The following is a 13,315-nucleotide window of genomic DNA, read 5'->3' on the forward strand; positions in this document are numbered from 1 at the left end:
ATATCGTTGGAATACTACCGTAGCGACCTAGAAGCTATTTTAACGATTTAAATATAATTATAGACTGCGACGAATGGGAGTCTTAGGTGTATTTTGCGCGTTATTCGATCGCTGTCTAATGGAATATCATGTTTGTAATTGGGTAAAGAGAAGCACCGAGACTGTCGGCGTGCACGCGGCGAAGCCCTATCGCGCGAACAACGGCGAGGGAGAGCAAGCAGCAGGTTTGACTATCGTGAACGGTCAGTTCACATAGTGTTCCGTTGTTCGATGTCAGAAAAAATACAACACGCGGAAAGAGGCAGTGGACAACTCGGAAGAGCATGGTAAAACCTCTATCTTTAATTTATATTTTCAACTGTTATATTCATCGATTGTGGAAATATCGGAAGTATGATTAGTACTTGGTGTAAAAAATTATCATTATTTAAAAAAAAAAACAGACTTTACAGAGAGAAGAAATATTATGGAGGTCTAAAGGGACAGACATCTTTAAAAGAAACAGTAAACTTTCGATCGTATTATCTTTTTATAAGAAAAGTTTATTGAAACTTTAAACAAATTTTCAAAGTTGTGGTAAATGATTTAAATTATTTAAAATTATGTATATGAAATTTAACACAAGTAGACATTTAGGTAGAAAATTTTTATTCAAGATGATTGTAATAGCGACGCGTTTAATGCGTATTATAAATTTCTCCAAGTTTTAATTATTAGCGAGACGACACGTATCGATATAATTTATTACGTCATTCTTAAAAAATTAATCTTGCGTCGAGAATATATATACACTTGATAGAGGTTTTACTTTTAACAAAAAATAAACTTACCTGGTGTTGCCAAAGAAGCAGATCCGTTGTTATGCATAATCTCAACGATTTGCAGAAGCTCTTTACTTTGGTAAAGGTGGCGTACACTATGCTGATAATCACTCTGTTGCTGATGATGTGGGCGTCTGTAGCGCAAATGCATGAGCTACCGGTCCAGTATCCGCCGTGTTTCTTTAATCCACTCTGCACCTGCTCAAAAGCTATACCGGATCTTGGCATAGTGGCGTGTTACAATGTGCCGATGCCGCGAATACCGCAACCGATTAATTCGTCCAAAGTTTTCATGCTGCAACTAGAGAACAATGGGCTGAGATTTTTGCAACCACAATATCTCATGAATACCGGTACGTAGTTTAATTAATATATTACAATGGAACAAAGAACCACAGCAGCATCGCGTATGCTTTAACGCAAAAATGCTACATTTCAATTTTTTTTTTTTTTTTGTTAACTTTTATCATAAAATTATAATTATACATAAAAAGTATTTTTAGTTTTAATCACATTTGAAGATTAATTAAAAAAGTTCTGCAACAGTAATGTTTCTGAAATCATTATTTCGCATTACAGGTCTCTATAAACTACAGATTAAACATAATCCCTTGGCGGATATTCCAGAGGAAGCCTTTCTAGGTCTTGAAAGATCATTATGGGAGCTTGACTTGTCCTATAATCAACTTGTAAGCGTACCAAGTAAATCATTTAGACATTTACAAAAATTACGACTTCTTGAACTCACAGGTATTCGTTATTTAATTAGTTATAAATTAAAACTGTGCCAAATTAGGTGTTTAATAACTGTAAAATATGATTATTACAAGACACAGCTGTATTAATATACATGTAATAATTATTAAAATTGTTATATTATCATACGCTCAATTTTGTGTGTGTGTGTGCGTGTGTATATACAGGCAACAAAATAGCCCGCATTATGCCGGAGAACTGGCGTGGCTTGGAAAATTCTCTTCAAACCTTACGTCTTGGAAGAAATGCGATTGAGCAACTGCCAGCCGATGCCTTCGTCGGTCTCACATATTTGGAGGTTCTTGATCTTCGAGAAAATAGTCTAAAAGAGATTGATTCTTCGGTGTTCAGAGACGGAATGGCTCATTTGACGCACCTTTATTTGAATGACAATCAGCTGACATACGTGCCCTACGCCCAATTCTCTTTGTTGAAACGCATGAAGGTCCTTGATCTCAGTTATAACAGAATATCAAAAATGCTACAGACGCAACAAGAACCGGAGATTGGAGGTCTGCAGATGTCTCTGGACGTATTACAGTTGGACTATAATCAAATCGAAGCTCTAGTATCTGGTGATTTTCAACATTTCTACAAAGTCAATCGCACATATCTTAGAGGCAACCCTTTGATGATTATCGAGGTATGACAATGAATTAAAAATCTAACAATTAAATATAACTCAAATCAAACAACACAAAGTTAACAGAATTTCAAAGAGGTATTTAAGAAATTAGATCTTACATTAATAACGGTAACAATTATATACATATATATGTGTATGTATATATATATATATATATATATATATATATATATATATATATATATATATATATATATACTATATATACTGAATTTAATTTGCAATTGTAGGGAGGCACTTTTAGAGATTCACGCATCCGTGAACTATATTTGAGCGACTGCGATCTGCTGGAGATCAATTCGGCCAACTTAGCCGGCTTAGAATTATCCCTCGAGTTGCTAGACGTATCAGGAAATAATATAACTGTACTGCCTAATCATTTGTTCCAAGAGTTCGATTTTCTCCGTACGCTCGTCTTTCGCGAAAATCGCATCGACACATTTTCACCACGTAAGTGTTCACCTAGACGTTTTTCATAATTCAGTAGGCGCAAAACAAATATCCTTACGGTATGTGTTTTTTCAGTTGAGGTTTTTAATGGGTTTCAATATTCCTTATACAATTTGGATTTTAGCGGCAAACGAAACGGCATGATTTCTCTTCAAGACTTACGACAAATGAGAAATTTGCGTTTTCTCTCAATTTCGCGAATGCCACAAACGACCTTATCAGCAAATGATTTTATCGAATTTGGTATGGACATCAAAGAACTACGAATAATCAATAGTAATTTAAATATGATTAAAAATCATGCTTTTATGCACGTCCGCGGAATCAAGTATCTTGACTTTTCTGAAAATTCTATATCAACAATAGATGATGAAGCTTTCTCGGAGGTAATTTCTTATTTTACTTTTAAACTCGATACAAGTTAATAATAATAATAATAATAATAATAATAATAATAATAATAATAATAATAAAAATTAAATCTGCGAAATAAGTTAAAAACATAATTTTAATAATTAAATGTTCTGTAAAGTAAGCAAATTATATGTATAAATTATATACGATACAGTGGTTAAAAATTTTTTCGAATTTTTATACACAGGTGGGCCACTCTCTGCTGACATTAAAGATGTCTCACGGTCTTTCCTCTTCAATTTCTGAAATACCAAATCGGCCATTTAAATCGTTGACTAATTTGCAGCATCTTGATTTTAGCAACAATAAAATACGATCCTTACCCGCTACATCTTTTCATTTTTTAAAAAGGATTAAACGCATTGAGCTTCAGGATAACGAAATTGACAATATACCAAAGGGTACTTTCCAGGTAAATTGTTGGTTTATACAATGTGTGTCTTGTTTGATTAATCAAATTGAATTTGACTAGGGTGACATACATTCAACGTTGGAACAAGTCAATTTTGCATTTAATCAAGTGAGGAATCTACAAACTCATACATTTGTCGATCTGTCAACTCTAATGACAATCAACCTAGAGGATAACGTTATCGAGAAGATCGAAAGACGAACCTTTATGAATATGAACCGACTTAAGTACATTAACCTGCGTGGCAACAAGATTAGAGACATCGCCGATGAAGCCTTTCAAGTAAATCAATATATGAATATATGTTAGATTTTTTACGTTGGTTGTACTAGGTTTTATAAATTGTTTAGATACTTTTAAAGCCGATTGTTTCTCAATAAACATTTCATATAGAAATATTATTTACATATTTAAAAATTGTCTATACATCTTTAAAAGTAAATTTAAAATTAGTTTTAAAAGTATACATTACTGATGTTTCAGAATTTACCGGATCTTGAATTTCTCGATCTTGCATATAACAATATTAAAGAATTTGATTTCACCTCGTTTGATCAAGTGGGTACATTATCGTCATTTAAAGTCAACGTTAGCCATAACGAAATTTCAAGATTGTGGGTAAATAACACAATTTTTGCATCTCCTCCATCTATAGGTAAGCTTATCATCATATTTAGTAATCTCCCAGAAATTTTAACTTTAATTTTTATTTAAAAATAATATACAGGGTGTCTGCTGGTTGAGCAGGCGAATGACTATGAATGGCGCTGTTCTATTTTAGAGTTTTATTTATTTCTAAGGCTTGGTACTACTCAACGAGAAGACATCCTGTATAATAAATAAGATTAAATTTTGAATTATCTATTCAATTATTTCTTTATTTCAAGTATTTAATGTTATTTCTAATTGTTAAATAGTTTTTTTTTTTTTTTTTTTTTTATAAATACCTATTAATATTTTTTAAGTAATAATTGTAATTTTCAAATTTTTATTTTTAGTTGGCGGTAATATACAATCAAATATCAAACTTTTGGATTTGAGCTACAATAATATCTCTAATATCGCGAAATATTATTTCAAACCGGTGGAATATTCGCTCACTCATCTGTATCTGTCGAACAATCGACTAAGAAACATCACTCGGGATGTCTTTGGCAATATGCCTCATTTGCAATGGCTCGACTTGAGGCATAATCAGTTGACGGAACCAGATTTTGACTGTTTTAAAAATACAAAAAACTTACAAGTGTTACTTTTATCTTGGAACAATATTATGGATATCCTACCCGAGACTCTAAGACCTTTAAAAAAATTACGTATTGTTGATTTATCTTATAATAAATTGAGAACATTACCGGACAATATGTTTATTGATTCCAGTATAGAGAGCCTTGATCTCTCACACAATCAATTTACAAGGTTGCCTGTTAAAAGCATGTCAGTGACTTCTACCGCAAGATTAGTAAATCTAGATATGTCTTGGAACATGTTGTCGGGGATTCACAGTACAGACACGATATTCAGACTCAGAGTAAGTTAATTTTCATTCAAATTCCTTTAAGATTAACTTAAAAGTAAGATGTTGCAGAATCAAAATTATAGCTACTTTTTTTTTGTTTTTTAATAGGGTCTCGTCTGGTTGGATCTATCGTATAATAGACTCGTTAGATTAGATGACGGTGTATTTTCCGACTTACCGTATTTGGCTCATCTCGACTTAAGTCACAACAAGCAACTCATTTTGGAAAGCCGCGGAAGGACATTTTATGGTTTAGAAGATACCCTTTTATATCTCAGTTTGAGCAATATTTCTCTCTTGAGTGTAAGTAGTTTAGCTACTAAACGAAATGCTAATATATAGAATAACTAATTATGAGTAATGTAGGTTCCAGAGTTACCTCTGCGACGATTGCAAACTTTATATCTAACGCATAACGAGCTGGCATCGATTCCTCCAGAAATGTCATCGAATCTGACATCTCTTCATTATTTAGATTTAAGTTCAAACGATTTAACAGTAATACCATTGATCACTCACACATTGCCAGAATTAAAAATCTTCAATTTGGCAGACAATCCTATTACTGCCATTACAAATACTAGCTTTCTCGGTGTAGCTGACAGTCTTGAGGAACTCGACATACGAGGGCTCACGTTATTAGTTTTTGAGGTAACATAATTTTTTTTCACATTTTAATCGACACATGCGGAATTTTGTGAGATATCGCTATAGACGAGTTGACTTTTGTAGGCAGGTGCACTCTGCAAAGCTACTAAACTCCGTAAATTGCATGTCACTGCATACAATGGTATAAAGAACTTTAACCTTCCCAACATCTTGGAATATAATCATGGTTTAAAACATTTGCTTATTGACGTGAGTATTGAATAAATATCGTGTTTAAAAAAATTAATTTATTAAAGCAATTTGTAACAGGTTCAGAATGACACTAATCTAGAAAAGGAAATGAGAGGAAAATTACCTTACAAATTGTATAACATTACATTGACTGGTAGAGCATTAAAAAATATACATTCAGAAATATTGCACGTAAGTTTGAGTTCGTTTGTTTTTTAACTTAAACAGAAGCTTTTTAAAATCTATATGTTATTATAAAATTTAGATTTAATCAATAAAATTATAATTTTCAAAGAAAATATTAAATATACATATACATAAAATTATATTTTAGGGTATGCAAAATCCCCATCTTCACTTCGGTTTGTACAATACTAGCGTTACAAGTGTGCCGCGAGAAATATTTAGAAATGCGCAACGTGTACGCAATATAACTTTGGAGATTCGCGACAATGATATTCGAACAGTGCACAACCCATCGTCTGGTTACAAGCCTGGAGTGGCTGGCGAACGATTTCTCATGAAGCTTCGACTAGCCGGCAGTCATCTTAATTGCGACTGCGACGTTGGGTATGCTATATTAAAATCAAATTATGATATATAGTATCAATAAACGTGTTCTTCGTTTTTTATACAGGTGGATAGAAATATGGCAAAGGAAACATAGACAATATCACGAAGATCGATGTCTCTCTTACGACGAGTTTCAAAATTTCGATCAAGACGAAGGCGATGAATTCAATTGTTGGGACAACGGATGGGACGATGATCTACGTGAAACGTTTTGTCTGAACAAAAATAATATAACGTTATCAAACTCGTTAAAAACAGAACTAGAGTGTGGATGGGGCGCGGCGAGTAATATCAAATTAAATACTATTATTTTCTTCGTATTCTCTGTTGTCTTAATTGTCGTTTATTAAGCATCTCATTCTCTACTATCCGATTTTATTATCTTTTATTCAGTATCTTAGAACTGATTAGCGAAATTGATCTCATTAAACAGGTCTAATAAAAAAATTATTAACTTTAAACTGTTATGTCCAGATGAAGTCAGTCGAAAAAAAAGATTACAAATTTAATTAACAATTTAAGTTTTTAAACATGGGCGTTGCCATAATTTTATTCTCATTTTACAATGCCGCAATTTAATTTGTATAATAGGCAAAACGATACAACCAAGTATAAATAAATAAAACACACATATACACGCTAATTAAATGTATTACAAAGATCATGAGTTTCACTGTTAATTGCTGAAAAGTCTTTGTCTCGCATATATATCAATTATCTTCTCTAATAAAAATCTCAATATAAAATAATACTTTGTTTTGTTCTACCTTTTAGGAGCCCATCTTCTTTAAAAAGATTTTTTACATAATTTAATACTTTTTAGATTAGCATTTTTCACATAATATATTAATTTTTTATGTACATTATACAGTTTTAATTTATACTACGATTTCAATTACATTTTTTTTCGCTTTTAGTGCAAATATTTATGCTCTACAATATTTTAAATAAAAAATTGTGGGATTCCAAGAACAAGAAAAGCTAATTTAATACTTAACTAATATATTTCTCAACATCTGTATATTCTGCATTGCTCGATGTACCTATTTAATAAAACTTCCTTTGCATTAATCGTGATTAATTGTGCTCATTAATTAAAGAGACATATCTTTCCTGACAGGATATAAGGTTATATTATGTTATCATAACAAATGAGTAGACTGTTTAATTAACGATTACATAGAAAAAAGTATAAAAAGTAATAAATAACGCGAAAAACACGTTACCACGATACTCACTGTTTCTGAAAAAGCAACATTGCTTTCGCACCACTTTATATACAAGACATCACAACGTTCCTATCAATTCTAGTTTATTCTTCTCGCTACGACTTTGACACTTTCATGTATACAAAATAGTTTGTCGGTGGTATTAACTAAGAAACAAGAACCTGCTCAATCCATATGATATACCACCACGTCGTAAGCAGTGTTCAGAGTTACTTGGCAAGAAGTTTCAACATTCAATTGAATTCAAAATGTGACTGAACGAAAACTCTATCGCGAGCAGTTCCCACAAACAGATACGAAGCTTCTACGTCGTAATTATCGTCGCATATTATTACATTTTGTGAAAATAAATGTATATATATGTAAATAAATGTATATCGTACAAGTTTAAAAAAGTTATAAATTATTTGCACAAAAGCAAAGAAAGAGCTCGATACAAACACAACTTCAAAGAAGTATCATGTAACTCGTATATAATAAAAAGACAAAGGGTTAAAAGTAGAAATCGTTAAAAAAAAAAAATAAAAAACTTTTCAATTACTTCAGATCCGGGAGCTGTAAATCGACATCCATATAAACAGAAAGAACGATCTTTCTACTTCTTCTTCTTCTTCTTCTTCTTGACTAGTGGCAACGATCTTTCTAAACTCTATCGATGTATTTGCAACGACGAAAGCGCCAAAAGCATTTGGTAAACGGAATTCTTTAGAACTACCAAAATCGATGGTGACATATATATATCAAAATCGATTTTGGTAGTTCCGCAAATATCCGTCTACCAAATGCTCCCGGCGCTAACGTCGCCTCAAATACATCGAAAAAGGTTAGAAAGATCGATGTATTCGCGACGGTAGCGCCGGGAGCGTTTGGTAGGCGGAATTTTTCAAAACTACCAAAATCGATGGTGACATATATATATCAATATCGATTTTGGTAGTTCCGCAAATATCCGTCTACCAAATGCTCCCGGCGCTAACGTCGCCTCAAATACATCGAAAAAGGTTAGAAAGATCGATGTATTCGCGACGGTAGCGCCGGGAGCGTTTGGTAGGCGGAATTTTTCAAAACTACCAAAATCGATGGTGACATATATATATCAATATCGATTTTGGTAGTTCTAAAATTATCCGTCTACCAAACGCTCCCGGCGTCGCCGAAATACATCGATCTTTCTAACCTGTATCGATGTATTTTAAAATTAAAATAATTATTTAAATAAAACGTGGGCACTCTACTAGCTTTAATAAAATCGAATTAGAATAAAAAATTTAACTTAGAACATTCAAAATCATAAACTTTATAAGATTTTTATTTTAATTTATAAAACATACATGTCACTTTTTATAAGTAAATTATTAATATTTTCCGTAGACTTACAAGCTTCAAACTTTGTGGAACGAAAGTAGAATAAAAAAACTGTAATGGAATGCCAACAAGACTCTTGAGAAAGCAGCAGAAATTCCCCTCACCAAGTACAGATCACAGTAAAAATTCTGCGGCCTTCCAGATACTCCAATCACAAGATAACTGAAATATATATTTTAGAGTTAAAAAACTTATTGAAATGTAATGTGAGCACTCTACTACACATAAATAAACCAAATTTAAATCAGAAATTTATCATAAAAACCTGAAAATAATTTATTTAAAAATATTTGAATATTTAACCTACAACACATACCTGTACCTTTTTATAAGTTTTATAACAAATAATTCCCGACGATGTACAAACTTTAAACTTTTTGGGCAGCAAAAGGAAACTTCAAAATTAATAAAAAATCCAACAGGATGGCCGAGGAAGCAGCAGAACTTTCTTGACAATGTGTAGAAGCACAGGAAAACTTTTCTGACCCTCGCAACTCTCCAGTCACCAGCAAACTGAAATATAAATTCATTCACAGTTAAAAGCAATATTAAATTGTAATTACAACACTCTACTACATTAAATAAAACAGAAATAAAAATAGAAATTGAACTTGAATGCCTGAAAATAATTTTTTTAAGAGTAACACTTCTTTTAACCTATAACACGTACCTGTCACTTTTCAAACTCTTAATAAAAATAGTTCTCGTCGTTGCACAGGCTTTAAACTTTTTGGGCAGCAAAAGGAAACTTCAAAATTAATAAAAAATCCAACAGGATGGCCGAGGAAGCAGCAGAACTTTCTTGACAATGTGTAGAAGCACAGGAAAACTTTTCTGACCCTCGCAACTCTCCAGTCACCAGCAAACTGAAATATAAATTCATTCACAGTTAAAAGCAATATTAAATTGTAATTACAACACTCTACTACATTAAATAAAACAGAAATAAAAATAGAAATTGAACTTGAATGCCTGAAAATAATTTTTTTAAGAGTAACACTTCTTTTAACCTATAACACGTACCTGTCACTTTTCAAACTCTTAATAAAAATAGTTCTCGTCGTTGCACAGGCTTGGCACTTTTTGGGCAGCAAAAGGAAACTTCAAAATTAATAAAAAATCCAACAGGATGGCCGAGAAATCAGCAGAACTTTCTTGACAATGTGTAGAAGCACAGGAAAACTTTTCTGACCCTCGCAACTCTCCAGTCACCAGCAAACTGAAATATAAATTCATTCACAGTTAAAACAAATATTAAATTGTAATTACAACACTCTACTACATTAAATAAAAAAGAAATAAAAATAGAAATTGAACTTGAATGCCTGAAAATAATTTTTTTAAGAGTAACACTTCTTTTAACCTTTAACACGTACCTGTCACTTTTCAAACTCTTAATAAAAATAGCACGAACTGACCGTGCCACTTCCTCGATTTTATATGCACCTGATACAAATTCTAAAAGTATCAGGTGCCTATAAAATCGAGGAGGTGGCACGGTCAGTTCGTGCCACCTCTCCGCTTTTTCTAGGCCCCTGGTACAAAATTTTAGAAGTACCAGGGGCCCAGAAGCAGGCACAAACTGATCGTGCCACCTCTCCGCTTTTTCTAGGCCCCTGGTACAAAATTTTAAAAGTACCAGGGGCTCAGAAAAAGCGGAGAGGTGGCACGATCAGTTTGTGCCACCTCTCCGCTTTTTCTGGGCCCCTGGTACTTAAATTTGTACCAGGCCCAGAAAGCCTACTGATCGTGCCACCTCTCCGCTTTTTCTAGGCCCCTGGTACAAAATTTTAAAAGTACCAGGGGCTCAGAAAAAGCGGAGAGGTGGCACGATCAGTTTGTGCCACCTCTCCGCTTTTTCTGGGCCCCTGGTACTTCTAAAATTTTGTACCAGGGCCTAAGAAACGGAAGGCGATCAGTTTGTGCCACCTCCTCGATTTTATAGGCACCTGATACTTTTAAAATTTGTATCAGGTGCATATAAATCGAGGAGGGCACCAGTTCGTGCCACCTCCTCGATTTTATAGGCACCTGATACTTATAAAATTTGTATCAGGTGCATATAAAATCGAGGAGGTGGCACGGTCAGTTCGTGCCACCTCCTCGATTTTATAGGCACCTGATACTTTTAGAATTTGTATCAGGTGCATATAAAATCGAGGAGGTGGCACGGTCAGTTCGTGCCACCTCCTCGATTTTATAGGCACCTGATACTTTTAGAATTTGTATCAGGTGCATATAAAATCGAGGAGGTGGCACGGTCAGTTCGTGCCACCTCCTCGATTTTATAGGCACCTGACACTTTTAAAATTTGTATCAGGTGCATATAAAATCGAGGAGGTGGCACTATGTGCCACCTCCTCGATTTTATAGGCACCTGATACTTTTAGAATTTGTATCAGGTGCCTATAAAATCGAGGAGGTGGCACGAACTGACCGTGCCACCTCCTCGATTTTATATGCACCTGATACTATTTTCACAAGCTGTAGAAGTGCAGTGAAACTTTTGTGACCCTCGCAGAACACCAATCACCAAAAATCTGCAATATAAAATTATTTACAGTTAAGAGAATAATTTAATTGTATTTAAAACATTCTATTACACTTAAATAAACCAAATTTAGGTCAGAAATTTAACTAAGAAACTCCAAAAAAATTTATTTAAAGATATCTCATCTTTTAATTTAAAACACATACCTGTCACTTTTAAAACACTTATAAAAAATAGTTCCCGTCTATGTAGAGCTTTGAAACTTTTTGGGCAGCAACAGGAAGGTTTAAATTTGATAAAAAATCCAACGGGGCACTCGAGGAAAACGCAGAACTATTTTCACAAGCTGTAGAAAAGCAGTAAAACTTCTGTGACCCTCGCAGAACACCAATCACAAAAATCTGAAATATAAAATTATTTACAGTTAAAAGAATAAATTAATTGTATTTAAAACATTCTACTACACTTAAATAAACCGAATTTTAGTCTGTAATTTAACTTAGAAGCCTGAACTCACTCTGCAGAGTGTTAGTGCTATCTGGAGTACTAAGTAAGTCGAAAATTTTTCTCTTGCACCAGAAATGGTCAGAAAGACTTCTGCGGCTTCCCCGGGTCTCCGGACGGTTTTCTTGGTTAGTTTCCGTCGCGAACCTTTCGTCCCCAAAGCGCCAAACTTGTAAATAAAGCACAAGTATTTTTAAATTAAAACTAAAAATCTTATAAGTGACACTTTGAGGTTAAAGTTATATTTTGACTATTTTCTCACTTTTTAATTAACTGAGGCTGTCGGGCAATCTAAAATCGGTCCCTCACAATAGAGGAGGGTACTCTAATTAAATTCTAACGCATAACATACCTGAATTCACTCTGCAAAGTATTAGTGCTATCTGGAGTACTGGGTAAGTCGAGGATTTTTCTCTTGCACCAAGAATGGTCAGAGAGACTTCTGCGGCTTCCCCGGGTCTCCGGACGGTTTTCTTGGTTAGTTTCCGTCGCGAACCTTTCGTCCCCAAAGCGCCAAACCTGTTAATAAAGCAGAAGTATTTTTAAATTAAAACCAAAAATCTCATAAGTGACACATTGAGGTTAAAGTTATATTTTGACAATTTTCTCACTTTTTAATTAACTGAGGCTCTCGAGCAATCTAAAATCGGTCCCTCACGATAGAGGAGGGTACTCTAATTAAATTCTAACGCATGACATACCTGAATTCACTCTGCAAAGTATTAGTGCTATCTGGAGTACTGGGTAAGTCGAGATTTTCTCTTGCACCAAGAATGGTCAGAGAGACTTCTGCGGCTTCCCCGGGTCTCCGGACGGTTTTCTTGGTTAGTTTCCGTCGCGAACCTTTCGTCCCCAAAGCGCCAAACCTGTAAATAAAGCAGAAGTATTTTTAAATTAAAACTAAAAATCTCATAAGTGACACATTGAGATTAAAGTTATATTTTGACAATTTTCTCACTTTTTAATTAACTGAGGCTTTCGGGCAATCTAAAATCGGTCCCTCACGATAGAGGAGGGTACTCTAATTAAATTCTAACGCATGACATACCTGAATTCACTCTGCAAAGTGTTAGTGCTATCTGGAGTACTGGGTAAGTCGAGGATTTTTCTCTTGCACCAAGAATGGTCAGAGAGACTTCTGCGGCTTCCCCGGGTCTCCGGACGGTTTCCTTGGTTAGTTTCCGTCGCGAACCTTTCGTCCCCAAAGCGCCAAACCTGTAAATAAAGCAAAAGTATTTTTAAATTAAAACTAAAAATCTCATAAGTGACACATTGAGGTTAAAGTTATATTTTGA

At 33.9% G+C, this 13,315-nt stretch overlaps 1 protein-coding gene and 2 long non-coding RNA genes across 5 annotated transcripts; 1 reads left to right on the plus strand and 2 right to left on the minus strand.

The window, feature by feature from the left end:
- Positions 1-46: 46 nt before the first annotated feature.
- On the plus strand, positions 47-7,182 carry Chp (leucine rich repeat containing G protein-coupled receptor chaoptin). The gene is made up of 15 exons (XM_070671419.1): positions 47-1,174; positions 1,401-1,571; positions 1,745-2,220; positions 2,454-2,673; positions 2,749-3,059; positions 3,275-3,499; positions 3,560-3,781; positions 3,983-4,154; positions 4,498-5,030; positions 5,127-5,321; positions 5,385-5,669; positions 5,751-5,876; positions 5,937-6,050; positions 6,193-6,428; positions 6,496-7,182. The coding sequence occupies exons 1-15, from the start codon at positions 862-864 to the stop codon at positions 6,779-6,781; spliced, it is 3,885 nt and encodes a 1,294-aa protein (XP_070527520.1). The 5' UTR covers positions 47-861; the 3' UTR covers positions 6,782-7,182.
- On the minus strand, positions 6,471-8,366 carry LOC139111316 (uncharacterized). The gene is made up of 2 exons (XR_011547189.1): positions 7,670-8,366; positions 6,471-7,544 (listed from the first exon to the last, which is right to left on the minus strand). It is a non-coding gene; the product is annotated as an uncharacterized lncRNA (long non-coding RNA).
- Positions 8,367-8,953: 587 nt separating this feature from the next.
- LOC139111259 (uncharacterized) lies at positions 8,954-12,514 on the minus strand. Of its 3 annotated transcripts, none has more exons than XR_011547186.1 (8): positions 12,373-12,514; positions 12,034-12,189; positions 11,723-11,917; positions 11,491-11,565; positions 10,049-10,244; positions 9,696-9,891; positions 9,348-9,538; positions 8,954-9,187 (listed from the first exon to the last, which is right to left on the minus strand). It is a non-coding gene; the product is annotated as an uncharacterized lncRNA (long non-coding RNA). The 3 variants fall into 3 exon arrangements; XR_011547184.1 differs by having other exon boundaries at positions 9,342-9,538; positions 12,373-12,513; XR_011547185.1 differs by lacking the exons at positions 11,491-11,565; positions 11,723-11,917; positions 12,034-12,189; positions 12,373-12,514 and adding an exon at positions 10,402-10,532 and having other exon boundaries at positions 9,342-9,538.
- Between the last annotated feature and the right edge of the window lie 801 nt (positions 12,515-13,315).

The sequence above is a fragment of the Cardiocondyla obscurior genome, linkage group LG23 (assembly GCF_019399895.1).
Source record: "Cardiocondyla obscurior isolate alpha-2009 linkage group LG23, Cobs3.1, whole genome shotgun sequence".
Classification (NCBI taxonomy): Eukaryota; Metazoa; Arthropoda; class Insecta; order Hymenoptera; family Formicidae; genus Cardiocondyla; species Cardiocondyla obscurior.

Bases quoted from the DNA above. Each gene is read 5' to 3' on its own strand.
- Chp (XM_070671419.1), top strand. From the start codon at position 862: ATGCATAATCTCAACGATTTGCAGAAGCTCTTTACTTTGGTAAAGGTG. The intron at 3,060-3,274 runs GTAATTTCTTAT...TTTTATACACAG, and splicing joins ATGATGAAGCTTTCTCGGAG to GTGGGCCACTCTCTGCTGAC. The intron at 5,877-5,936 runs GTGAGTATTGAA...AATTTGTAACAG, and splicing joins TAAAACATTTGCTTATTGAC to GTTCAGAATGACACTAATCT.